The following is a 25,118-nucleotide window of genomic DNA, read 5'->3' as shown; positions in this document are numbered from 1 at the left end:
TGTAGGACTATTTAAACATACTTCACTGCATAAAACATTCCTTAACATATTGTAAAATCTCTTTATTTGATTATTTATCCTTCTGAAGTTAAGGACATTTAACCCATCAGATGCTATAAGCAAGCACATTTCTTTGTTATTATAACATAAATTAATGAATTTATTATCAGGTTTGAAAACCCATAATACTCCATCAATCTTTGTTATGTAGGCTACTTTTCAAGTAGGCCTACATAACAAAGATAAATATCATCAAACTATTACATTAACTTTTCACTTTTTCTCAGACGAGAGGGGCAGAACTATGGTAAAACAACAGATGTGGCATTTGATTAAACAAACGGCTGCACACAGCCTTGCAGAGGGCATCCATCCAACTATTGAGACAGATAGTTTTATTACCTGCAAAAATGCCGACGTATGTTGTAGCCTACTCCTTCATCACAGACACTGCCTCATGCTCATAACACAAAAGACGTAGGCCTTGCCTACCGGTTTTTCTCCTTGAAGCACAAACGTGTTCACTTTCCCATCGTTCAAGAAATGGCCTTCCTTCTGCATAAATTTTGGACATTTTGGGATTGTTTGTATACATTTCTCATTTGCACTTGTCCTTAAAAAAAAAACATTTAAGCGGTTCTGGAAACACCGCAATCTGGTGGCGGGATGCCGTCACTTCGCAGGTCACAAAATCAACATGCATTGTGGGAGATGTAGTTTATTGTTCATGTATGCTTTAAAGCAGCATAGACTTTTATTTTGGGACAATCATGAATGTTTTAAGCTTTTGCGGGCCTTGAATTTGACTCATATGGCTTAGATGCTGGAAATGTTTTAGAAATTTTAATAAGACTACTGAAAATAATACTAGGGTGTGATCCTAAACACTGCACATTTGTTTCATTTTCAGTTTGTCAGGATTTTTGATGTTTGATAGCCTATGTGTAGCCTATTAAAATCACCATATTAATACAACGTTATTGTATTGATATTATATATTATATTTAAGGACATGAATGTATTCCATTGCCAGAGTCGTAATCTCTAACAATGTCCATAAAATCCTCCATGGTGGTCAGTCTGTTCAGGTTCAAAGGTGATCTCAGGTGGGCGGGGTTATATTGTTGCTTCCATGTGGGCGGTGCTAAAGAGCTAAAACATTTCATAATGAGTACAGTCGAAATAGGTGCCGAGTGTTAAAACCATAGACTGTATGTAAAGGTTAAAACACAGTGCAGTACGAGCTGGGTTTCAGTTTGTACGTATACATTAAACGGAGTTTAAGGTAAGGCTTAAACGCTTCTACGCTCCATAACTAGCTTACGTTAGCAGTCAACAATGTTAAAAACTAACGTTAGCGTTATTTGCTATGTTAACTTACTCAGCACAGGCCATTGTTGTAGTCAAAATAATAGAGAGGTAAATAATGCTGTATGCAAGTCATACAGTAACGTCACTGAAGCTAGATGCCGCACATCGAGCTAATATCTATTCATTTATTTATCAATTTGTTTTCAAGCAGCACACAGCCTGTCAGAGGCCATAGGAAAAGTAGTAGAGTGCAGATAAAATCAAACTGCTCTATTGCCAGTTAAACATCACCTAATGACTCACTGGACTGTCTGTCACACCTGAGTCAGAATAGTTAGTAAAAAAATAAATAAATGTTAGAAAAATAATCTGTAAACAAATAATCTGTTTCGATTAGTTGATGACTTTTAGAATAATGAACAACTCCTGTCACAATTTCCTGGAGCTCAAAGCTGCAAATGTCTTAAGTTATGTCCCCAACCTGAAAATATTCAGTTCACGCTGATATAAATCAGAGATCAGCATCATATCCTCACACTGGACAAGCTGGAACAACAGGCTGTTTGGTGTTTCTGACCTAAACGATTTTGATTGATTATGAAAATTGCTGCAAATACATTTTCTGTTGATTGATTAATCGACAGTTTCAGCTCTAATAACAATAATGTATTTTTTTAGTTAATAAATAATAACCCTTCTCCTAAATCCCAATAATACTTTTACAGATGGCTGCAGTTCTGGCCAACAGAGCAATAGGAGCCGTCGTAGGATCAGCCGTGGCAGATGCAGCAGGTAATAACAGTGATAAAGTCTATCATACTGTAGAGTTATGTTGTATCTGTATAGTCAGTAAACTGCCTTAGGTAAAAATGATCCTTACCATTAGTAAGCACTTTTTTTGCTATCATCTGAGTCCACAATACCAGTGGTTTTGCGTGTTGTCGCACCTTTACTACAGTCCCCTCCAAAAGTATTGAAACGGTAAGGCAAATTCCTTTGTTTTTGTTGTTCACTGAAGACATTTGGGTTTAAGATCAAAAGATGAGTATGAGACAAGAGTTCAGAATTTCAGCTCTCATTTCGAGATATTCACATCTAGATGTGTTAAACAACTCAGGACATACCACCCTTTGTTTGAACCCACCCATTTTTCAAGTGAGCAAAAGTATTGGAACATGTGACTGACAGATGTTTCTTATTGCCCAGGTGTTGCCTTTTAGGTTGATTGTCCAAACATTAAATAGTTCTGCATGACTAGTCTAAGTTTTCATCCTTCAAACCTATAAAGACTGCATATCCTGTTAAAGAGGAAAAATCAACAGGAAGACCAGAGAGCTGTCTATGGGAGAAAAGCAAGCTGAGAAAAGAAGGAAAATCGACCAGAGCCATTGGACAAACATTGGACATAGCAAGCACAACAGTTTGGATACTACTGGTGTACTGAGTAACAGACATCAAACAGGTCAGCCAAGGAAAACAACAGTAGTTGATGACAGAAATATCGTGAGAGCTGTGAAGAAAACCCCCAAAACATCAGTAAGTGACATCAGCAACAACCTCCACAGTGCAGGATTGAAGGTATCACAATCCACTGTTGGAAGAAGACTCAGAGAGCAGAAATATAGAGGCAACACCACAAGATGCAAACCACTCATCAGCAGGAAGAATCAGAAGGCCAGATTGAAATTTGCAAAGAAGTACAGAGATGAGCCGCAAAAGTTCTGGGACACAATCTTATGGACTGATGAGACCAAGATTAATCTCTAGCAAAGTGATGGAAAGGCCAAAGCGTGGAGAAAGAAAGGAACTGCTTATGATTCGAAGCATGCAAGCTCATCTGTGAAGCCTGGTGGAGGTAATGGCTTGGGTGTTCATGGCTGCTTCTGGAACAGGCTCATTAATATTTATTGATGATGGTAGCAGCAGAATGAATTCAGAAGTGTACAGAAGGGAGGAAGTTTATCATGCAGCAGGACAATGAGCCAAAGCACAGTGCCAACAAAACAAAGGACTTCATCTGGGGGGGAAAAAGTAGAAGGTTGTAAACTGGCCAAGTCAATGACCTGACCTTAACCCAATAGAGCTGCATTTCACCTCCTTAAGAGGAGCCTGAAGAGAGAAACACCCCAAAACAAACAAGAACTGAAAGAAGCTGCGGTAAAAACCTGGAATAGTCGATGGGTCGCAGGCTTGAGGCAGTTTATTGCAAGCAAGGGTTAAGCTACCAAATATTAAATGTTATTTACTTTAAGATCATTTGTTTTCGAATACTTTTGCTCACTTGAAAAATGGGTGGGTTCAAACAAATGGTGGTATGTCCTAAGTTGTTTAACACATCCAGATGTGAATACCAGGAAATAAAAGCTGAAATTCTGAACTCTTGTCTCATACTCATCTTTTGATCTTAAACCCAAATGTCTTCAGTGAACAACAAAAACAAAGGAATTTGCCTTACTGTTCCAATACTTTTGGAGGGGACTGTGTACTCGGCTAGTCATTTAATTTCATGGGACTTCTGGTTCAGAATAAAACTGACTTGATGATTCGTCCCCTACAGCGCAGCCCCTCCACTGGGTGTACGACCTCCAGAAGCTGCAGGGGATTCTGGCTCAGGATCCAAACCCTGAGTTCCGCTCTGAGTCGGCCAACCCTTTCTACAGGAGGCAGACGGGCCTGCAGAGCTGCTACGGAGACCAGGCGTTTGTCCTGCTGGAGTCCTTGTCTGAATGTGGAGGTACCCAATAGACCGCCTCATGGACTCTTTAAACTTTTACATCTGAAGAAAATAAAGCCTCAATTTCATGCCATTAGAACAAAAACGTGGTTAGGTGCGCACATCCCGGCATTGCTGACACAATAATTAGACTTTACTGATGACTCAATAGCAGGATGATAAGCTCCACATCCTCACCACACCTGAAATATTCCAAAATTAGACCCCCTGGGTTCTGCGAGGATATAAGATGAAGGTTTATATCTCATCAACTACATACTTCACATATGTAAATGTAATTTTTTTACCAGGTCTAAATGTTGACGATCTGAAGCAGCGCACACTGAAATTCTTTGGGCCTGGATCAGACTATGACACGCCTGTCAACGATCCTTACAGAGAGAGGGGAGGTAAGAAACGCTAACCTTTTATGTTGTTGCTGAAGAATGAAATCACCTCTTTTGACTTAGTCAGATGAGAATACTGATGATGTTGTGTTTGTCCTTGTGTATACCAGGGCCAAGACCTCAGCTGCCCATCGAGGGACCATGGCGACATGCAAGTTTGAAGGGCTTTCTGAAGAATGTGGATGCAGGCAAAGAGGAGACAGGTGCATCTGCGGTAATTTCTTTACAAATAACTAAGAGAAGCAGCTCTAATTAATGTGTTGTATTTGCCCCAGGCTGTGAGATCGACTGTCAGATTGATGGAATAGCCAAACTGGCTCCTATAGTGGCTTTTTATGCAGGAAAACTTGACATGCTCGACAAGGTTGAGCAGGCAGTCCGTGTCACCCAGAACAATGATGCATGTGTGGCAGAGACTCTGGCGGCTGCAAGGTCAGTAAGTTTTCCATATATGTCAATTTGAAAAATCAACATAAAAATTGAAATTGGCCAGAGAAGCAGATATAATGGTTAAATTAACTAATGCTATTTATGTATAAACACGTATAAATGAAAGAAACCAAGTGCAGATAGGGGCCAAACTAAAATTGAAATAAATAATGAGTTGTACATGGACACTTATTTCCCAGGTTCCTGGAGCATTTCATCCTGAACGGTCCTGATCCAAAAGCCTTGGACTCGGTGCTTGATCAGCTCAGTGACCCGAACAGAAAGCAGCCCCAGGATCTGGACAAAGCAGTTATTGGTATGTGAGCCCTGCAGCATTGTTGCTTCACTGCACCAAAGTCATAGGACTAAGTCATGGGATTAAAGGGTTTACCGTTCCTCATTTTGTGCTAGTTTAAGATACTGAGTAGTTCCTATGTTTGTAATAATTTGAACAGACTGTGACTCATTCTAAAGATACATTTATGTAAACATTTTTACAGATGTTTATTTCATTTGAGTGACTATGGTCTTTTTTTCCAATTAATTGCAGGGCACATTCATCAGGTGAAGGAGAATTTATCAAAGACTCCTCAGGAGCTAATCCCCAATGTGTTTCCAAACACATGAGGTATCGTCCTGAAGCTCGTTTTAACCTCTCTCATCACTAAGTCGTACTTTTAATGAGCAAAGATCAATAATCAATTACTAACTGTAACTTACATAGATGTTATTTAAAAGACCTATATATTGAGACAACAAGTTAATTTCCTTTGTCATTCACACCTGGTGCTGATATTCTTTCAGGGTTGCCAGGTGCTTTCCAAGCAGCGCTGCATGGAGTCCTGACAGCCAAGAACTTTGAGCAGGCTGTTCGAGAAACCATGAGCTGTGGGGGATGCACCTGTAGCAGAGGATCCTTCATTGGAGCCTGTCTGGGGGCTCAGGTATGACTTTGTGGTAATCTTACATTAGTAGTTTATGTCTAATGTTATGGCAGTAGTTTATGTCTGAATTTATAAAATGTGCTCTTTTAATTCTCACAGATTGGATTTGAGGGAATTCCAGCTTCCTGGACATCTAAAACCTTGCGTTATGACTCTGTGTTGGAGCATGCAAAGAACATAACCAAACACCACCAGTAGTTTTTCTTTTTCTGGAAGTGCAATGTGTTTTACAATCTGAGGTGTCTGAGAACAAAATGGAAAAACTGTTGAACTTTAACAGAACAGTGAATGAAGGTTCTTGTCCAAACTGACGGCAGGAGCCAGATGTTTTTGTCTCTGTTAAAGTTAAACATGTTGGTTCAGATGTTCATTAACTGAGTTTTTCTGCAATAAAGTAATCCTTAAAAAATATGTCATGGAGAATCTTTTGTGTAGGTTTTAACTATGACGCAACCTATGTTGACCAGTGGTGGTAAAAGTCATCATTATGAAGATAAAACAAATAATAAAGCACTACCCAATAAAACATTATTAATATCCTTAAGCTGATGATACACGTTGCAACTTTTTGAGCAATCTTGCTGGTGGCAAGTCCAACTATGTTTTGAACAGATAGCCGTGGTGTGGGGATGGTGGCGGAGTGATGGGGAAAGGGGATTACGGTATTACCATTGATGGCAACATTGCCCAGCACCATTGCTCTAAAAGTTGCTCCGTGTATCATCAGCTTTAGTCGCAGAGGGTCAGGGAATCACTGGTGTATGATATTCTGTATGGCTATCCTCTGCTGCCATAGCTGATATTGTAAATTAACTCCTCTATTAAAAGTTTTGGAGAGATAGATTTGAGTAAACCTCACGTGTCTTTATACTTTCGCAGAGAACCCATAAGTAGTGTTATTAAAGAAAAAGTACATTTTAAACATGTTTTTCAACTTGGGTTGTCAAATATGTTTTATTTAGATATGACTTTTGTGTATGCTGGCTGTAATTGAACATTTGTAGTGAATATGACTCCAGTCAAGACAAGCTCAAAAACTTTTGCTCATCATTTCTCATCTGCTATTTTTAATTAAATACAAAGGCATAAAGCTTGAAGATTTATGGTAAGTACTATATTACAGACAAAATTAAGAAAGTCTCATTTAAGAAAATACATATCATTTACTGTGAGAAACGTACTAATAAGATTTTAAAAAGATGGATTATAGTTGTGATTGTTAAGCGGGTCAGGTCAAAGAAAGCAGCTTTTATTCCAGTCAATGAAATTCATTGACAATATTTTTAAACAATTAACATATATAATATGAATAGTAGGGGTGGCATGGTAGTACAGTGGTTAGCACAGTCACCTCACAGGAAGAAGGTCGTGGGTTCAAATCCCAGTTGTGTGGAGTTTGCAAAGTATGTGTTCTTAAGTTTGTGGCGGGACCTCAAAACGTGGCTATGGCCCTGTTTATAGATGGATTTAATACACTTCTGTAATTAAAAAAAGTCCAGTGAAAAATGAAAGCATTGTATACACTCATAGCTTTGTTATAGATCAATGGAATAATACAAGGTCAACAGATGCACTCTGAGTCCTAGACCCGACGTGCGAACACATGGTTGCACTACAAGCACAGGTGTCATTTACACTGGACTTTTTTAAAATGGCTGATTTGGTCACTTTTTTGAAAGCATTTGTTAAATATTTATGAATAATTGCTTGCAAGAAAAAATGTTAGAGAACAAATAACAGTGTTTTGGCAAAGGTTTATTTGCACTATAATAAAACATGCAATGTAAAAATAGAAGAAACAAATGTCCAAAAGAAGTAAAAAGCTGCTGATAACTGTATTATATTCTGTATCTTTAACGCCTGCCTGCCACGTGAATCTTGTTTTTCCCTTCATATAAATAGATATATTTCCACCATAATTGGTGCAGAACGTTTCTCCAGAACGCAGGAAATTAAGTGATGCTAAATACATGAGCATTTAACACCCACATATATTTCAGCCTTGAATATTTTTTTCCAAATAGTGTTAAAATATCTTTTCATTTATAGTATACATCATAACGTTTCATGTCAGATGTCCCCAGCACTTTTCACCACAAAGTGACACCCCTGACTACAGTCACGAAAAGAAGATTGTCCCACCGCAGCCACCATAGCAGATTCTGACGACAGAGTTTGTTAGCATTTTTTAGTCTAACATGGCCGGTAAAGGGGGGAAACAGAGTCGTTCGGGCTCTGGCTTTTCAGGTAGAAAAGGTGTAAGTGAGCAGGAGGAAGAGGAGCAGCCGCTGCAGGCTGTTTTAATCGCTGACAGCTTCAACCGGAGGTTTTTCCCGGTGACCAAAGACCAGCCGAGGGTAGGCAGCAAGCTAAGCTAACTGAACCGCTAATGGTAGCTAAGCACTGTCCGTGCTGTAAACAGTGTCAGGGCTGCGCTGACGCTGATGTAAACATGTGATCATAGATAAACATGTCGCTTGAAGCCGTTGATTGAGCTGTTGGTGTTGTTTAACGATGCTCGGGGGCTTGTTTTTCTGTTTCCGCCACGAGGCTGCACACTTCACTAACGCCACCTGCCACATTGTCATTGTTGACAGGCTTTGCTGCCGCTGGGTAATGTTGCCATGATCGACTACACCCTGGAGTTCCTCACTTCCACTGGGGTGCAGGAAACATTTGTCTTCTGCTGCTGGATGGCCAGTAAAATTAAGGAACACTTGCTGTAAGTTTCACTGTGATAACCCACATGATCTGTGCATATTGGTCTCAGTGAAAGATGTTCACCTGTGGCTGTGTCTCTGGCAGGAAGTCGAAGTGGTGTCGACCCACCTCTCCAAACACAGTCCACATCATCACCTCGGATCTGTACCGCTCCCTTGGGGATGTTCTCAGGGATGTTGATGCAAAGTCTCTTGTGCGCTCAGACTTCGTGTTGGTTTATGGAGATGTGGTATCGAATATTGACATCAGTCAGGCACTGCAGGAGCACAGGTAAGAGATAATCTAATTTAATCTTTATATAGGCAGGAGACATGATAATATTAGTGATGCCCAGTACTGGATTGTTCAGAAGTAATCTGATCAGATTTCGGCTATTGGATTGGATCAAATCTTGAAAATGAGTTGATCTGGATTAAACCTTCAATATGTGTTGTTGTCCTGATCCCAGCAGAAGGTTGGATTCAGGGTGGATTTTAGGAAGAAATTGTAATAAAATTTTAAAATTGTTCAAATGATACTACATTTGCATCATGTAGTATTGATTCGTTTATTTATTTGCACTTGATATGTTTAAACTTTAATGTAACATAGTAGATAAACATTACCTTTCAGTACGTAAGTATTTTGTCCCCATAAAATCATCTCCCAAACAACTGTCAGTATCAAACAAAAATAATGTATTTAATTTTAACTTAAAACATTTATTTATATAAAATATTTTTATTTACTTGTTGTGGGTCAAATGAGGAGTTTGACTGTTTAAATAAATAAAAAAATGGAAGGACTTGTTTGTGTTGTGCTGTTTTTGTCTGTTAAAACAAAAGTGACGTAAAGTGACTCCACGCTTTGTGATATGTAGGCCCCATTTAGAGCACTGGTAATACATATTTGGTAATCTTGAAAAGCTTTTAATCGGGATCAGGGTGAACAAATATAATGTTGCTTTGAAAAACTGGCACAAAAGAATCACCCTGATCCAGATTAAACTTTTTGAACAAATGGCCCCAGAGCTGGGTTGCTCTAATAACTCAGTGTCATTTCACTTCTGCACAGGCAACGTCGAAAGATGGACAAGAACATCTCCGTGATGACGATGATCTTCAAGGAATCATCTCCCGGTCACAAGTCCCGCTGTGAGGAAGATGATGTTATTGTTGCCATGGACAGCAAGAGCCAGCGGATTTTACACTACCAGAAGACACATGGGCTGAAGAGGCTACAGTTCCCCATGGTAAGAGTTTCACATTAACTCACATCTTTAACTCACTCATGCTTTTGGGTTGAGGAATGAGCAGTTGTTCTGTTTGTTTCACAGAACATTTTTCACAGCGGAAGTGATGAGTTTGAAATCCGACACGACCTCCTGGACTGTCATATCAGTATCTGCTCCCCGCAGGTTAGTTACTAAACAGAGAGAAGAACTTCTGAACTCAACAGAACTGATTGGGGTCACAAAGATTTGTTCTCATTTTTCAGGTTGCTGAGCTCTTCACTGACAATTTTGACTACCAAACTAGGAATGACTTTGTCAGAGGGATGTTGGTCAATGAAGAGGTACTCCGCTATGCAGCCATTGTTATTTTTATTGAAATTAGGACCATGAATGCCATTTAGTGCAACCTAAGCCATTGTTTTATTTTATTTCTGTTTAGATTCTAGGCAACCAGATACACATGCACGTCACCAAGGATGGTTACGGTGTCCGAGTATCCAACCTTCTCATGTATGATTCGGTGTCGTCGGATCTCGTGCGGCGGTGGGTCTACCCGCTCACACCCGAGGCCAACTTCATCGACCAGAAGGGACGGAGCTGTACGTATTCTCGCCACAACGTCTACAGAGGGTCCGGAGTCAGCCTGGGCCACGGCAGCCAGATGGAGGAGAATGTTCTCATTGGCTGTGACACTAGCATCGGCGCCAACTGTTACATTTCTAACAGTGTCATCGGTAACAACTGCACCATAGGTGAGCTCCCTGAAAGAGCTAATTTGTATGTGTTTGAAAGTAGGAGTTTTTATATAAGTATGTACTCAAAGTGGTGTTAACAGTCCCCTTTTCTATTGTAACAGGCGACAATGTAAACCTCGACCATGCCTACATCTGGAGTAATGTTCACATTGCCAGCAACGTGGTGATCAGCCAGTCTGTGGTCTGCGACAAGGCTGTGGTCAAAGAAGGCGTGACACTGAATAAACAGTGTGTCCTGGCATATAATGTAAGCAATGCATTCATTATTGTCATTTATCCATCCATCCATCCATCCATCGTCAACCCCTTATCCTGCGTACAGGGTCACGGGGGGGCTAGAGCCAATCCCAGCTGTCATCGGGCGAAAGGCGGGGTACAACCTGGACAGGTCCATCGCAGGGCCTATTCTATTCTGGATTGTAATTAGTTAAAAGCTGATTTGTGAGAGACTTTGTATGCATGTACTTCAATTTAGGTATTTCATTGCACTTTTCATATACAGTAGAGCAGGTTTAGACCGTCCTCTTTATAATATTACAAAGAGCAATAATTGATTGTTTCTTCCGCTTCCACTTAAACTGACATTTCAGCTAATTTCACCTCAAACGTCAGCAGAATCAAACGGTTAATTGTGGTTTTAAACTCTTCTTTATGGTCAGGACATGACAAGCACTTGCCAAACAGTGGATCAGTTGACAAATCTGAAGTAGAACATTCAAAATAAATTTTTATAAAATAATTTTTCTACAAACATGCATGAGTAAAATAACAAAATAAATATCTTAATAGAACATATATGCCAATTTGTTCTTTACTCAAATGAATGGAATCAAACATTAATTGAACACTTGTTATACTGTTATTGAGGAAAAATGTAGCGCAGTTAGCATTATTGTTTTGTTGCCCAGCTCTACAACCCAATCAATCAAGCAAAGAATTATTATTCGAAAACAATTCAACTTATTTACATTTTTACATTGTTTCAAAATCTGCTAAATATCAACACATTCAGACATTAAATCAGTTTAAACTTTATAGTCTGCCAGCACACGTAAACCCTCTTTAAACTGTTGATAAATCAAATGTAATGTTTGTGAATTTGCAAACCATGTTAATGCTGCACTGGAGAACTTTACATCTTGGGAAAGTTCATTCAAGAGCAAACAGAACAGAGTTTGAGGACTGTATGTAATACATGATGTGTAGAAAGTAATGTTACACTTTTAGTAGTTTTAGGTTTAGAAGAGTCCTGCTTTTTTGGACAGTGGCTTTAATTTTGCCTTTTTTGAAAAATTATAATTATCCAGCGCCTTCTTTGTGCCAAGAGGATTCAATGGCACTGGCAAACATTTGGTGAAATCTATGACTTTTTCTGTCTCATCAAGTTATTTGCTGGGAACTGTTTTCAAGGTGGTGATTGGGCCAAACATCTCTCTACCCGAGGGCACTGTGGTGTCCATGCACCATCCGGATGAGGAGGAGGAGGAAGATGATGATGAATTCCTGAGTGACGATGCCGAGGTTGGTCACAGTAAAGACAAAACCAAACTGAAAGGTGCGTATTCACTATGTACTGACGTTATACATGAATGGACCAAATGCTTAAATGTTTCTTTGTAATGAGTTTTGGTTTCTTCTGTCCTCCAGTATTTAACCCAGTAGAGGTAGGAGCAGAGGGGAAAGGATACATCTGGAAGGCCAGCAGTCTGGATAACACAGAGGACGAAGAGCTGTTGCAGTGTCTCTGGGGTAGGATAGCAGCTTGGCTGGCTTGTAAAGTTCATCACAGAGTCAGTGAAACTGGCATTTCCCATGACGCTGTAGTCCATGTCCCAGCAGCCTGGCTTTTGTTCCTTGTGCAACAGGTTTGGTTTTGAACCCTGACCCTGAGAGTGAAAGTGAGGACAGTGAGCCTGATGGTCCTGAAGACCCAATGATCCCCTCCCCCGAGATGGATGATGTTAAAGGTGGGAGTTGTTAATTTCACCTGTCTGTGGAACTGTATGACTGCCCCCTACTGACCAAAGAGACAAAAAACCAACAGCAAAACCAGTGATGATAGTTATCCCCAGATTAATTGAATTACTCTCTCAATGAGCTCAACTTAATTTTAGCAAAAACATTTCATAACAAGATGAAATGTATTAATCACTTATAGACTGCAACTTTATTAATATTCTAATTGTTTATAAAATATCACAATATGGAGCTCAGCTCAATTTTCCTGAGTCAGTTGTAAGCCCTGTTTCACACACTCAGTGCATAAAATAGTGACTCTGGGCAGTAGCTGTTTAAACCTTTTAGAAAATATAAATAAATCAGAATGTCATTTTTCATGAAACGTTTTGTGTAGTTAACTTTATTTCCCCTAAAATAATCATTTTGTGCGCACAGAAAAATGTCAGTACCAGAGCACCAAAGCTGTTACATTTGCATTAATCTTCTTTTGTTGCCTGTATTTTCACCCCACTTTTAAAGGTTCAGTGTGTGATATTTCTGAGGATCAATTGCCAGAAATGCAATATAATATCCATAACTATGTTTTCAGTGCTGTATAAAGACCTCACATAATGAACCGTTATGTTTTTATTACCTTAGAATGAGCCATTTGTATCTACACACACCGCGGGTCCTCTTACATGTCGCCAAGTTGAGCCGTCATGTTTCTGCAGTAGCCCAAAACAGAGAAACGTCTCTACATAGTGCGTTGCGTCACTACGTTGAATATGTACGAGGAAGAAGAAAAAGTAACGTTAGTGGTAGCCGTCTGGTTTATTAGAAGTCAGAAAAGAAGAGAAATTTGGACAAATGAAAGACCAAACGTATTATTTAGTACAAGAGTAGACAGAGTGTGTCGGCCAGCGTAACTTCTCCTGCGTGCTTGGAAAGGCAGGGGTGCATTCATGTGGTGTCGGAATAATCAGAATCTTTTTTTCCACCTTAAATCTTCATTGCAAAAAGAGAGAAATAAAGTGGACATAGGACATAAAGAAGTTTTCAGAACTTTCGTGCAAAATGACGTATTGCATATACATATTTTGCAACATGTAACTTGTAATATGATTATAACGGTTAGTTTGCTGTCCATGTAGAGTGGACTAGATGTCTGTGTGTTGTTTATACGTTCTGATTATACTAATCCAATACATATTTGTAGTAGCGTCCATGTTGATTCCACATTCTGACTTAAGAGCACATGAACACACACTGAAGTCGGAAGAACAACTTCAAAGCTCGTCAAATGGGACCATCTGAGGAGCACATGAATGCACCGTGAGCCACTGGTTACAATTCACAACCTTCACCACTAGAACCTACACAAATTCCTAATAATCTCCAAGGAGGTTTCCTGCAAATAATGATTTAATTTAGTACTAATTATAGTGAAAACAGTTAAGGTGCCTTTGCCTTAAGTCTTTAAGTCATTGCACATCAGGACAATTGAACATGTGTCGACAGGCAACATTCATCATATATGAAGAAAAAAGTTTCCCATAATAAACAAATAAGCAATAAAGTTTCCTCTGGAAATCAACATTTACTTTAAAAAAAAAAGACAATTATTAGTAAAGATTATTAGAAAATTAGAAATGTGTATGTGTATGGTTATATATGTCCCCCTTTCTGACTCTAATTCTTCTTTGGTCTGTTCATGTGTAGTCTTCCAGATGGAGGTGCTGGGCACTCTGCAGAGAGGTTTGGAGGAAAACATCAGCTGTGACAATCTTGTACTTGAGATCAACTCTCTCAAGTAAGGAGGAACATTAAATCGCCTGCAGTTCTTTGCCTCTCTGTCAAAGTGCACATTCAGTTTGACACTCTTTCTCTTCAGGTATGCCTACAATATCAGTCTGAAGGAGGTGATGCAGATTTTAACCAGAGTGGTGCTGGAGTACCCTTTCCAGCAGCAGGGCCCACAGATTACCCCATCACAATACGTTGCTCTGCTCTTACCTGTAAGTATGTTTTGTTTTTCATTTGTTTTTTACAGCACCTTCATGTAAGTGTAGACATCATAGAAATAAATATCCTGTCTTTGTCTTCCTCTCAGTTATTAAAGAATTGGGCGCCAGTGTTTAAGAACTATGTGAAGAGAGCACAGGACCATCTTGATTGTCTGGCTGCCTTTGAGGAACACTTCCTGGAGCAGGAGAGTCACTGGGCTGCTATGGTCAAGGTCGGGTCCTATTATGTACACTCACTAATCTGCTAATCTTATAAAGGTTGAACTCACTTTACAAGAGAAGATGTTGGGTCTGTTGAAGCCTGGTGCTGAAGATGCTGTTTGTGTTTTTCCCTCCAGGTCCTCATGAACATGTACCAGCTGGAGATCCTAGAGGAGGAGGTGATACTGCGCTGGTTCTCCCAGGGAGCCACCACCGACAAGAGCAGACAGCTCCGCAAGAACCAGGGGGTAGGTACAGTACACCCACGACACAAGGCTTTATTAGATCATTTCACAATTATACAATAAAATGTTGAAGTTCAGATTGATGTGGTAAGACACCTATGTAAGAACAAAACAGTAGTATGTTACTGGTGCCTAAGTAAAACATTTCAGTATGGATAGCACTGAGATTGTGTAAAATACCAGTAGATGGTAAAGAATTCAATAAACACAGTTGGGCTTATTATTCATCCTTTCATTGAATGCTCAGAGGAAACTGCATTGCTTATGGCAAGTTTATTTATGTGGCATGTTTCACCAAGGTAATTCATTGCTAATGTTAAATTCTTTACATAAGGAATTTCACTAATAATTCAGATCCATGATACTATATAATATTATAACTGTGTTTATTATTTTCCACACCTATGAGCATTGTTGAACTGTCCTTGAAATAAATTCTAACTGCAGTAGTTCAACTCACCATGCATGTTTCACTTCTCACCTGTCCACCAGAAACTATCATGGAGTTTCAGAATGGCAGATTTCTCACACAACCCTGTTCTGATGTATGTTTTTCTCCAACAGCTTCAGAAATTCATCCAGTGGTTGGAGGAGGCTGAGGAGTCTTCAGAGGAAGAAGGGGAATAGTGAGGAGCACTTGAGGAAGGACAAAGATGACTGTAAAAATTAAGAACCTGTTACGTGAATAAAGGAATCCAGACTGTTGCTTTTATCTCTACAGCAGCTTTCAGCCACCAGTATCCATCAGGACCTTCTCTCTACAGTTCAAGCTGATATACATTTTTTCACATAGTGCCACGTCATGTAAGGGCTGTGTGCGAAGAATGTATGTCCAAATAAACAAGAAAGACCCTCGGACTGCTTGGAAATGTTTATCATCTGTCTCACTTTGTCAGCAACACAAAATGTCTCATTCAAGATACACTTGCTGCAACAAGGTTTCAAAGCTGATTTAAAAGACTTTATTATTGCTTCACTATAATCTGAACACTGCAGGTCAGCAAAAATACATCAAAGACATAATTATCTAAGAGGTAGAAGATTATCTGCTAAATTGATTCAGTTCAAATCACCTTAAAATATAATTTTAATTCCATGATGACTAGAAACCTGGACTGGCCCTGATGAAATAACACTTAAATCACAGTTACAATCTTGAAATCAAAAGTGAAAGTAAGAAAGATAAACGACTGATTCAGTGCTTGACATCACATAACTCCTTAAACGTTTATGTAAAATGAAAACAAAAATAAAATGTTCCCTTGATAAAGTAGCTTTGAATGTTTTTATTCTAAAGTGAATACATCTTATAAAGTCCAATATCTTGCAATAATTCCACACTCTTCTGAGTTTGATTGCTTGTCCTATGCTTCTTAGCTTAGAGGCTACATGATCAGGTTTCAATCAAATGTATACTTTTCATAGCTTGACATGCTACTGTATACTGTTAGACCTATGTGGACTTAAGTTGTTTCCAGGCTCCTTTCATCTCCCTGAGTAGACTCTTTAGGCTTAAGGAACTAATAATTGTCCTTATCAGACTAAACTACCATACTACAACAATTTAATACATAATTGACTTGGGTTATGTCTAATTACAAACAAGAATAGTTACCTTTTTGATTTTGTCAAATGTCATGTTTCAGTTTTATTGGGTTTCAGTTTTGTAAATGTGTTTTCTAAAATGATCTGCTTTCTATTTTTCTACTATGTTTTGTCCAATGTCGACATGTTTTGTCTCTCATGGCCACTGTAGTTGTAGGCTCTGATGCATGTTGCAACAGGACAAGGAAATACCTGTCAGCAATGAAGCAAATCTAAACATGCAAGTGAATTATCTTAGCATCAGGATGGCACTATGGAATGTAAGGTCCCACACCTGAGGCAGTACTGTGACACCTAAGAAGAGTGACACTTGTATCTCCACGTCTTCAAGCCTACTTTGATCGGTCATCCTTTTTTCCCACCAAGCCGTAAACGACACAGGCTAGAAGAGAAGCCCCTGTGATGCCAGAAAGAGCAGTCAGCATCTTCCACATGCTGGCTGATCTCTCATGCCTGTCCAAGAAGCTCCTGTGGTCAGTGGGTACCAGGATATACTTGCGGCCATCCTGCGGGGCCTGCAGCCTCATCACCTGCCCCCCCTCCAGCACCACCTCACCAAAACCAGTGAGGGTGCTCCCCACCCGCAGCAGCTCCTCGCTCTCCTCCATCGCCACAGGTTTCTCCCCGCTGAGGCCCTGCATCACTATGTTCCCCAAGCTCTCCTCAGCATGTCTCACTTTCAAATAAACCCTCTCCAGGTAGCACCCAGAGGCCTCCAGAGGGTTTTGAACCTTCACGTACAAGTCGGTGATGTAGGCTCCGGGGCTGACCAGACTGAAAGGCACTGAGTTTTGGGTTTCTTTTCTGTTCACTTTCCGAGAATTCCTGGAAAAGTCATCAAACTGTTACTAACAGGCTAGTAGATTGGTAAAGAGACATTTTAGTCTGTAGTTTAATGTACCATGTATTGCTGAGGGAGTTCCAGTATTTCCAGTGCTCCTCCACTGCTGTCTTCTGAATCACGCCAAAGCAACGAGGGACAAACTGGCTGGGCAGAGGCTCCCCATCTGCCTGGACCAGACCTTGAAACAGATATGAAGGTAATTCCTCTGGACTGAACCCATTCAAAACTGCATTTACAAAAAAGGTTAATTCTAGTTTGTACCTTCTACAGCAACATACTGAAGTCGCTTGTGGGGAGAAGCTTTCAGTACTCTCACCAAATGTTGATCAGGCTTGAATATGGGTATTTCCTTCAATGAATAAAAAATAAATAAATCAGATAAGTATTTTTAAATCATGAAACTAGAGCTGCATTAATACTTTCACGTGGCTCAAACTATGATTTAGCCCACTTGCCTTCAGCTTTTTCAACTCTTTTGTCTTTTCTTGGTATAAATGGTAGAAAAGACCAGAGAAGGCAAAGCCGGACCCGACACCAATCAAAACCAGCGGGTTCACAGAAAAGTCACCCATATCTGGATCTAGGAACAGGCGTGCATACACAACATAACGCTACAGTCAACACAAGTGAAAGTAAAGTGCAGAAGTAACGTTACGTCGTATGTTTTTTAAGAATACTTACATAAAGGACAGATAACTTCAACAAAACTTACCAGGTAAAACTGTCACACAGGTACAATTAGATCACATAAATCGAAAACAAAAGCTTCCAGTGCGCGAGGTTCATTTCCTTGTTTGCCCACGTTTCGTCATGTTTCACCAGCCAATAGGAAACAAGTACCATTTTTCTTATGAGTGCTGTGACCACCAGGTGCCAGCAGTGTCCGGTTGAAACAGGTATTAGTTTTTTTTGCACACATACTACTCTTTATGAAACACGGTTCATTTTAATGTTTAGTGCCATCCTAAGCAATGTGTATAACCTGCGTTAAGTGGAGCGTTTTGTCCTTTTTGGCTTCAGCAGGCTGAAGTCTATATTTGCTCTTAGTCAGTAATCCAACATTCAGTGCGAGAAAACTTTGCCAAATAATTTACTCAACATAGCAAAGCAACATTATAAAAATACCCAGTTAAAGTCCACGGTCCATACTTACATAAAAATACTAATGTATTGCCAACAACCTGTACTCATAATGATGATTATATTTGCCTATTTGATGCATTAACATGTTGGTGTTACTTTAATATTGTAGCTGGATGAGGTGGCACAAATTTTTACTATATCATTGACTTTTCTGTTGTTTACTCTGTAACCATGCAGCTGATTTTATAAAGTGATGACATTTTTTAATCTGACAAGTAAAATACCTAAAAAATGTTATTTAAATAAAGTATGTCGATAATTGTAATTTGTAATTTTACTTCCATCTGTCATGTAAATGTTTGCATCCAGTTAATTTAAGTTTCAGATGTCATAGCTCTCAGTAGTTAAACCAAAATATCTAAAAACTGAGGAAGGAAGACCCTGAAACATGTCATGTCAAGTCAGGTTTATTACTGTACATGCAATGTCTCAACATATAAACCAGTAGGACAACAACTCCCGTAAGGGGTTGCCAGATGATTACTGGGGTAGGAAATAGGGGAAAAAATACAAATTCTAATCCTTTAGAAATCGTAGTTTTATCCCTTTGGGCTTCTAAAATTATTCCAATCCAACAATATGAGAGGGAAAAATTGCACTTCAATTGAACTATTCACATCTTGCTTGCTTTGAATTAAAGGGACAAAAGCACAGTTGTGGAATGCAAGTAAGTACTTTAGTGCAATTTTGTGGTATTTGTACTTCACTTGAGTATTTCTATGTTATACTACTTTATACTTGTACTCTGCTACGTTTATTTGATGGTGAGTTCTACCACCTTAACAGGTACAACAAAATCAACAGAAGGGGTAAGGGAGCTATCAGTCAAGCAAAGTTTGTACACACCCACACAGTCAACATGAGTGAAATGATCGACTGTGTAGGTGTACAGGTGCTCTAAGATTTTACATACAAAATATGTGATGACTTTATAAAATATATTGCATTATCACTGATAAATCTACCACACTGTAAAATAAATGGTTAAATGGTTTGTACCACTTTGACAATAACACTGACATGATCCACTCTGCATATTGATTATTTTTACTTTTGATACTTTCTGATAATTATCTCAATTTGAGTAATATTTTGATTTATTATTATTATTTTATTAGTAGTGGTGCCACTTTTATTTAAGTAAAGCATCTAAATACTAATGCATAATTCCTGCCCTCAGCCCTGGCTCTCTGAGAAGACAAACACTTTAATGTCTTTTTGACTTAATGCCAATGTATATTTACAGCTTGTTATCATGGTGTGATATTGATTAATGTTGCCAATCTGAATAATGTAGTCCTTACAGCTACCCTTTACTTGACAGTATGAGGTTTGAGCAGTTCAACCAAGGAGGAATTTCTCTTTAAACCTTCTCTAAATATTTTATTATAATAACTTTTCCAGTATTCCTATCCAGCATTTTACAATAAGGCACAAGTCACAAATTATAAAAATGATTTGTATAGCAGAGTGATGTTTTTCTTCTTGTGTGTTGTGTTAATCATCTAATGACCTCACAGACTTAGGTCCAGATCACCTAAGTACACTCACCTGTAAAGCAGCTAATCCTCTTGTTATGTTTGACTGAAAGTTGCCAGCCCTGACCAACGTAATACATCCATGCATCATAAAGTAAAGTGTCACAAACTTTGCCAGCTTCCTTTTTCTCTGTCTCTCTCTGTCTCTCTCTCTCTCTCTCTCTCTCTCTCTCTCTCTCTCTCTCTCTCTCTTTCTGTCTGCGTACTATGTTCTCTTGGCAATCAGCGTTTGACTATGAATGCACACCTGTTTTAAAAGCCTGGTCATATTTTCTCCTGTCATTTGGATGCTATCGTCACTTGTTGTTTTCAGAGCCTTTTTTTTTCTCCAGGCTGTGAAAAGAGTTGCTGAAATTTAAAAAATGTATCTGCACTGCTGGAAATACTGGAAATATATTCCTCTGTTGGTTCGTTCAATTCCATAAACAGCAGTGAATCTTCAGGGGCATCTCTGACACCACTGTAACACAGTTTAATTCAACGGCCAATGCCTAGATAAGAAAAGAGAAAACATTTAACTAAAGAATGCCTTGATTTAGAGCTGCTTTTGCCCCTTAATGCTCATCCATTGAGATCTTGCTTCATTCCTCTTTAGTATGTCTGTCCTTGACTGATCAGTGAAAGCAAGATTGCATTCAGCTCAAAATAATGACGTCAGTTTTCTCATTGTTGGAACAATTTTCACTCAAACGCTTACAACCTTGATGGAGCATCTTACAGATGCTTCTCAAATGGACTGATGTAAAACAGAGCTATAAATTAAAATGAAACAAAATGAAAAGTCTGGCAACCTCATCTTTGGCTAATGAATTGGTTGTTGTTCTTATTTCAACAGCAAAAAATGCCCCTGAATCCTCCTTTCTGACTTTCACAGCTTTAAATTCTCTTTGTTTCAAAGACGCACCCTTTGGCCCTTCCTCTCACTGATGAGTGAGAGCGGACAAAAGACACGCTGCTTCACAGCAGCCGGCCTGGATGTTTATGCCCAACTATTTTTCTGTGCTATTTCCCCATTGTATTTAATGTATTTAAGACAGTGTGGGAGCTATAGATGTTGTTATCCAATAATAATGCATGGTTATGGATGGATGCATATATGCTTTGCACGTCAGAAGCTCTTGACATAAGGGGACTTTGTAACCTTGAAAATATAAGGTCTAATTGTCAAGTACACTGAACAAAATTATAAAGGGAACTCTTTTGTTTTTGCTCCCATTCATCATGAGCTGAACTCAAAGATCTAAGACTTTCTCTATGTGCACAAAAGGCCTATTTCTCAACTATTGTTCACAAATCTGTCAAATTCTGTGTTAGTGAGCACTTCTCCTTTGCCGAGATAATCCATCCACCTCACAGGTGTAGCACATCAAGATGCTGATCAGACAGCTTGGGTATTGCACAGGTGTGCCTCAGGCTGGCCACAATAAAAGGCCACTCGAAAATGTGCAGTTTTCACTGTACATTTTCAGTCTAAATGATGGATGACACGATTGAGAAAATCCTACGTTCAAATGGTTTATGAAACATTTCCAGCACCCACGAGATAATACCAAAAAACTGCTTTCAACAAACCAAAACAGAGCTGTTTTAATTAAGTTCCGGAAAATATGTCATTTTTGTGAATGCAAGCTTGACAAAAGGAAATAGTATTCCTTTTCTCATTGTTTTAGCAGAATTTATTCACAACAGGCATTACATCAAACACACACACTATGCACTCACACTTACATTGCTTTTAGTTTCCCTGCTGGGAAGATCATTTCACTCTGATCTTCTTTTCAGTTTAATGAGTTTGATGCACCTTCGTAATTACCGTCATTAACGGCATTAAAATATCTGGGGCGTTCTCAATGAACACCACAGGTTGCTTGTGAAGAGGCAGAGTTGTGTTTCAGCTTGTGTGTTAAAGGCAAGGATTTATGCAATAATCAACAATAAATAATTTCCCACAATCATTTTGAGCAATTAATGCTTTAATTACAGTAAATGAGACCCTCGCAGCCTCTGACTGGCACCATATTTCATTTTGTTTGTCATAGAAGATGTTATACAGTTGCTTTATGGCACAAAGCAGGAAGTTGTGGCTGATCCAGAAGTGCAAACTGACCTAAAAGCTTCTACACTTTCGAGCAGAGAAGGATGACAAATAGAAAATGTAAACATGTTTATCCTCTTTTGAAGCAAAGATCATCTTTATGACAGAGGGTTTATGAGAAACGTGTTCTTAATTTTGAGACACTGGCAATAAAACACCACTGCCAACTGGCATGGGAGAGCGGTAAACATTGGTGGAGTCAAATGTTTGCTATTATAACACCTAAGTGGCACAGTTATTTTGACTGAGATACTACTACTTTCTGGCATGGCCAACAAATTAATTTGTTATGGAATTAAACAGTAAAATTAAACGTATGCACTGATGCATCAGAATAAACAGTAATGTCATATATACTGTTATAATATCTATCACAGTGGACACTTTTTTGCAGAGCCAGTACTTGCTGATAATATGCATATACTTGTTTTGTTTTAAATGCAGGATTTTTACTTTAGTTTTTCTATACTGTTGCATAGGTACTTTTGCTTAAAGATCTGAGTACTTCCTCCACCACAGCTATAAAATGTAAATAAATAACACTAGTGAGCACCACAGCAATATGAGCCCCTTGAGGATTTATGGACAGGTGACAAATTAAAAGAGAAACCCTGAATAAATCTAGAGGAACATCTACTTCCATACAGATCACAAGGTTTGATGAAGATGAAAATGATCTGAATCAACACCTGAGATTAGGGACATTACTGGTTCAGACCTTTATACAGTAGACATTCAGCTCCACAAGATTCATCCAGCAGAACTCAAACAACCAAACATTTGACTTCCATCCCAGAGGAGGGTTATTCTGACATACAAAACTTTCATAAGCCTCAGCGAGTCACCCACTGACTGTAAAGCCAGACCAGTAATACACAAGGCAAAGCACATGCTGCCTTTGGAGGAGTCAATGCATGGGAAACAAGGACTAGTTCATCAGTAACATGTATTCCTTATGGTTGGAAGTAAGTGTTTCTTCAAACTGTGCACACTGACGCATGAGCACATGATGACAGATCAACCATCTGACCAGAGACAAACAGACACACACGCTGCATGTTTTTCACTTGCTGTGTCCATTTGCAAAACGTCTAGAGGGAGCAGAAATATATTTCAGTCTTCAGTCCCACACTGATGTTTTTGATGATTTATGAGCTTTACAACTCTTTGTTCTCCACAGTTTGTCGCAAACACTTCACACACATACAGTACAGCATGTGTGCCATGCATCATTCTCTGAGCATATACAGTAGCATTATCTTATCTGAGGACAGTGTGTCAGCTATGACCAGCTCCATATCTAGGAGCAACTGAGAGGGACTGATTTTTATTGCATTTGTCTTCACACTTCAACTGAATGTCTACTGTATATGGTCTTCTATATGGTCTGATTGCCTTCTGGTCTGTGTATTTTATTAGACTTGTTAAGTGACAGTGAAGTGAAGCCGATGACCTTAATCTATATTAGCAGCAAAAACTGTTGAGACAGTGTCACAGAGATGTTGCCTCAACTTTTTGGCTGGCAATTTTAGGGATTTGTTGTCATGTTTAATTGTAATGCACCAGATGGGTGACAAATTAAAGAAGAAAACAACCTAAGTTGTCTCAGGAAAGGGTTGATTCACATCATTTTCATCCTCATCAAACCCTTTAGTGACCCCTTGTGCTCTGTGTGTAAGTATCTGTTCCTACACATTTATTCAAGGGGCTCATATGGCTGTGCACTCATGAGTGTTATTTAGCTACATTTTATAGCTATGGTGGAGGAAGTACTCAGATCCTTAAGCAAAACTACCAATGCAAGTGTAGAAATACTCAATTCCAAGTAAAATTCAAGCATTAAAAACTGTAAAAAAAAAAGGACACAGGTATTATAGCAACATGTCAGCTACTTAAAAAAATCAAAGTAAACATACTGATTCTGCATAAAATTTCACTGTGACAGAGATTATTATATATAACATTGCTAATACTGATGCATAAATGCATAAGTTTCTTTTTACTGTTTTACCTGGTTGAGGTGGAACCTACTTTAAATAGAGATGAGTATTCTGGCCAGTGGATCCCTGTCACAGATGTTTCACAATGAATCTGAGGGGTCTGAGATTATTAATGACAGATGAAAGAAGAACAAACAAAGTTCCTCTACACAAATTTGTACCCATTTCTGGACTTTAATCTTTGCTTTTTCAGTGGCTTATTGGGTCATTTTATCTATTTGGGCCTCAAACTGTTTAAATAAAATGAAACTATGTGAGATGTTTGCATGAGCTTACTGGTTTTGTCTTTAACATTGAATTGTGTTTTATAGGCTTATTGCTATGATAATTCTTAATCTGTAAAGTAGTAACTAAAGCTGTCAACTACAAGCAGTGGAGTAAAAAGCCCTATAATATTTACTTCTGAATTTTGTAATACCTGTAAAGTAGTAGGCTAGGCTATTAAACAAACACTCTCAGGCAAAGTACCTGAAATTGTACATGTGCATTTGGGTAAAGGTAGGCTACTTGGTTACTTTCCACCACTGCCCTTTTGAATACAGGAGAAACTGAGAAAGCATTTGTTTTCTTTTTTACAGGAGTAGGCTATATCCCGTTTACAGGGTTACACAAATAGTTAAACAAATTGTAGTTTTGTATGATAAATATGGTAGCCATAGTTACAGCATAAATATATGGTATTACAATATGCTTTTGTGAAATCGGGTTACATGATTTGCCTATCACAAACAGGCTATACAAAATGCAACAATGGGTTAGTCGTGTCTAATTTGAATTTACGGGTACAGCAGTTTCTACTTTCTTTGTAACTACGTGTTAACGCCCTCATCCACTGACGTTCACAGATGATCTTTCATTGGTTACTTGTCGGTTGCTCAAGGTAAAGCCCGTGTGGTGGGAGGAGGAGGAGGAGGAGGAGGAGGAGGAATTCAGGAGCGGAGCAGTTTACTTCACTCAGAGCGCAAGAACGCAAGGAGTCAGCAAGGGGA

General features: G+C 38.9%; 3 protein-coding genes across 3 annotated transcripts; 2 read left to right on the top strand and 1 right to left on the bottom strand.

Moving 5' to 3' along the window:
• Nucleotides 1–1,127: 1,127 nt before the first annotated feature.
• On the top strand, nucleotides 1,128–6,215 carry LOC123972373 (crystallin J1A-like). Its single transcript, XM_046051849.1, has 10 exons — nucleotides 1,128–1,285; nucleotides 2,037–2,103; nucleotides 3,869–4,045; nucleotides 4,336–4,434; nucleotides 4,542–4,634; nucleotides 4,707–4,863; nucleotides 5,061–5,176; nucleotides 5,411–5,488; nucleotides 5,665–5,804; nucleotides 5,904–6,215. Exons 2-10 carry the CDS (start codon nucleotides 2,037–2,039, stop codon nucleotides 6,000–6,002), a joined length of 1,026 nt encoding a protein of 341 aa, XP_045907805.1. The 5' UTR covers nucleotides 1,128–1,285; the 3' UTR covers nucleotides 6,003–6,215.
• Nucleotides 6,216–7,939: 1,724 nt separating this feature from the next.
• On the top strand, nucleotides 7,940–15,773 carry eif2b5 (eukaryotic translation initiation factor 2B, subunit 5 epsilon). The gene is made up of 16 exons (XM_046052162.1): nucleotides 7,940–8,161; nucleotides 8,402–8,526; nucleotides 8,610–8,795; nucleotides 9,579–9,756; nucleotides 9,841–9,921; nucleotides 10,002–10,079; nucleotides 10,178–10,490; nucleotides 10,595–10,740; nucleotides 11,904–12,048; nucleotides 12,141–12,242; nucleotides 12,359–12,460; nucleotides 14,154–14,244; nucleotides 14,326–14,449; nucleotides 14,545–14,670; nucleotides 14,797–14,907; nucleotides 15,469–15,773. Exons 1-16 carry the CDS (start codon nucleotides 8,003–8,005, stop codon nucleotides 15,529–15,531), a joined length of 2,130 nt encoding a protein of 709 aa, XP_045908118.1. The 5' UTR covers nucleotides 7,940–8,002; the 3' UTR covers nucleotides 15,532–15,773.
• On the bottom strand, nucleotides 15,764–18,190 carry LOC123972616 (mitochondrial ubiquitin ligase activator of nfkb 1-A). The gene is made up of 5 exons (XM_046052163.1): nucleotides 18,066–18,190; nucleotides 17,809–17,933; nucleotides 17,615–17,702; nucleotides 17,411–17,531; nucleotides 15,764–17,334 (listed from the first exon to the last, which is right to left on the bottom strand). Exons 2-5 carry the CDS (start codon nucleotides 17,923–17,925, stop codon nucleotides 16,842–16,844), a joined length of 819 nt encoding a protein of 272 aa, XP_045908119.1. The 5' UTR covers nucleotides 17,926–17,933; nucleotides 18,066–18,190; the 3' UTR covers nucleotides 15,764–16,841.
• Nucleotides 18,191–25,118: the final 6,928 nt, after the last annotated feature.

Source organism: Micropterus dolomieu, linkage group LG06 (genome assembly GCF_021292245.1).
Source record: "Micropterus dolomieu isolate WLL.071019.BEF.003 ecotype Adirondacks linkage group LG06, ASM2129224v1, whole genome shotgun sequence".
NCBI classification, from domain to species: Eukaryota; Metazoa; Chordata; class Actinopteri; order Centrarchiformes; family Centrarchidae; genus Micropterus; species Micropterus dolomieu.
The sequence above is the reverse complement of the archived record's forward strand: the minus strand, read 5'-3'. Positions and strand labels throughout refer to the sequence as shown.

Bases quoted from the DNA above. Each gene is read 5' to 3' on its own strand.
- eif2b5 (XM_046052162.1), top strand. From the start codon at position 8,003: ATGGCCGGTAAAGGGGGGAAACAGAGTCGTTCGGGCTCTGGCTTTTCA. The intron at 14,450-14,544 runs GTAAGTATGTTT...TCTTCCTCTCAG, and splicing joins ACGTTGCTCTGCTCTTACCT to TTATTAAAGAATTGGGCGCC. The intron at 14,671-14,796 runs GTCGGGTCCTAT...TTTTCCCTCCAG, and splicing joins ACTGGGCTGCTATGGTCAAG to GTCCTCATGAACATGTACCA.
- LOC123972616 (XM_046052163.1), bottom strand. From the start codon at position 17,925: ATGGGTGACTTTTCTGTGAACCCGCTGGTTTTGATTGGTGTCGGGTCC. The intron at 17,703-17,808 runs GCAAGTGGGCTA...TATTCATTGAAG, and splicing joins AAGAGTTGAAAAAGCTGAAG to GAAATACCCATATTCAAGCC. The intron at 17,335-17,410 runs GTACATTAAACT...TGACTTTTCCAG, and splicing joins AACTCCCTCAGCAATACATG to GAATTCTCGGAAAGTGAACA.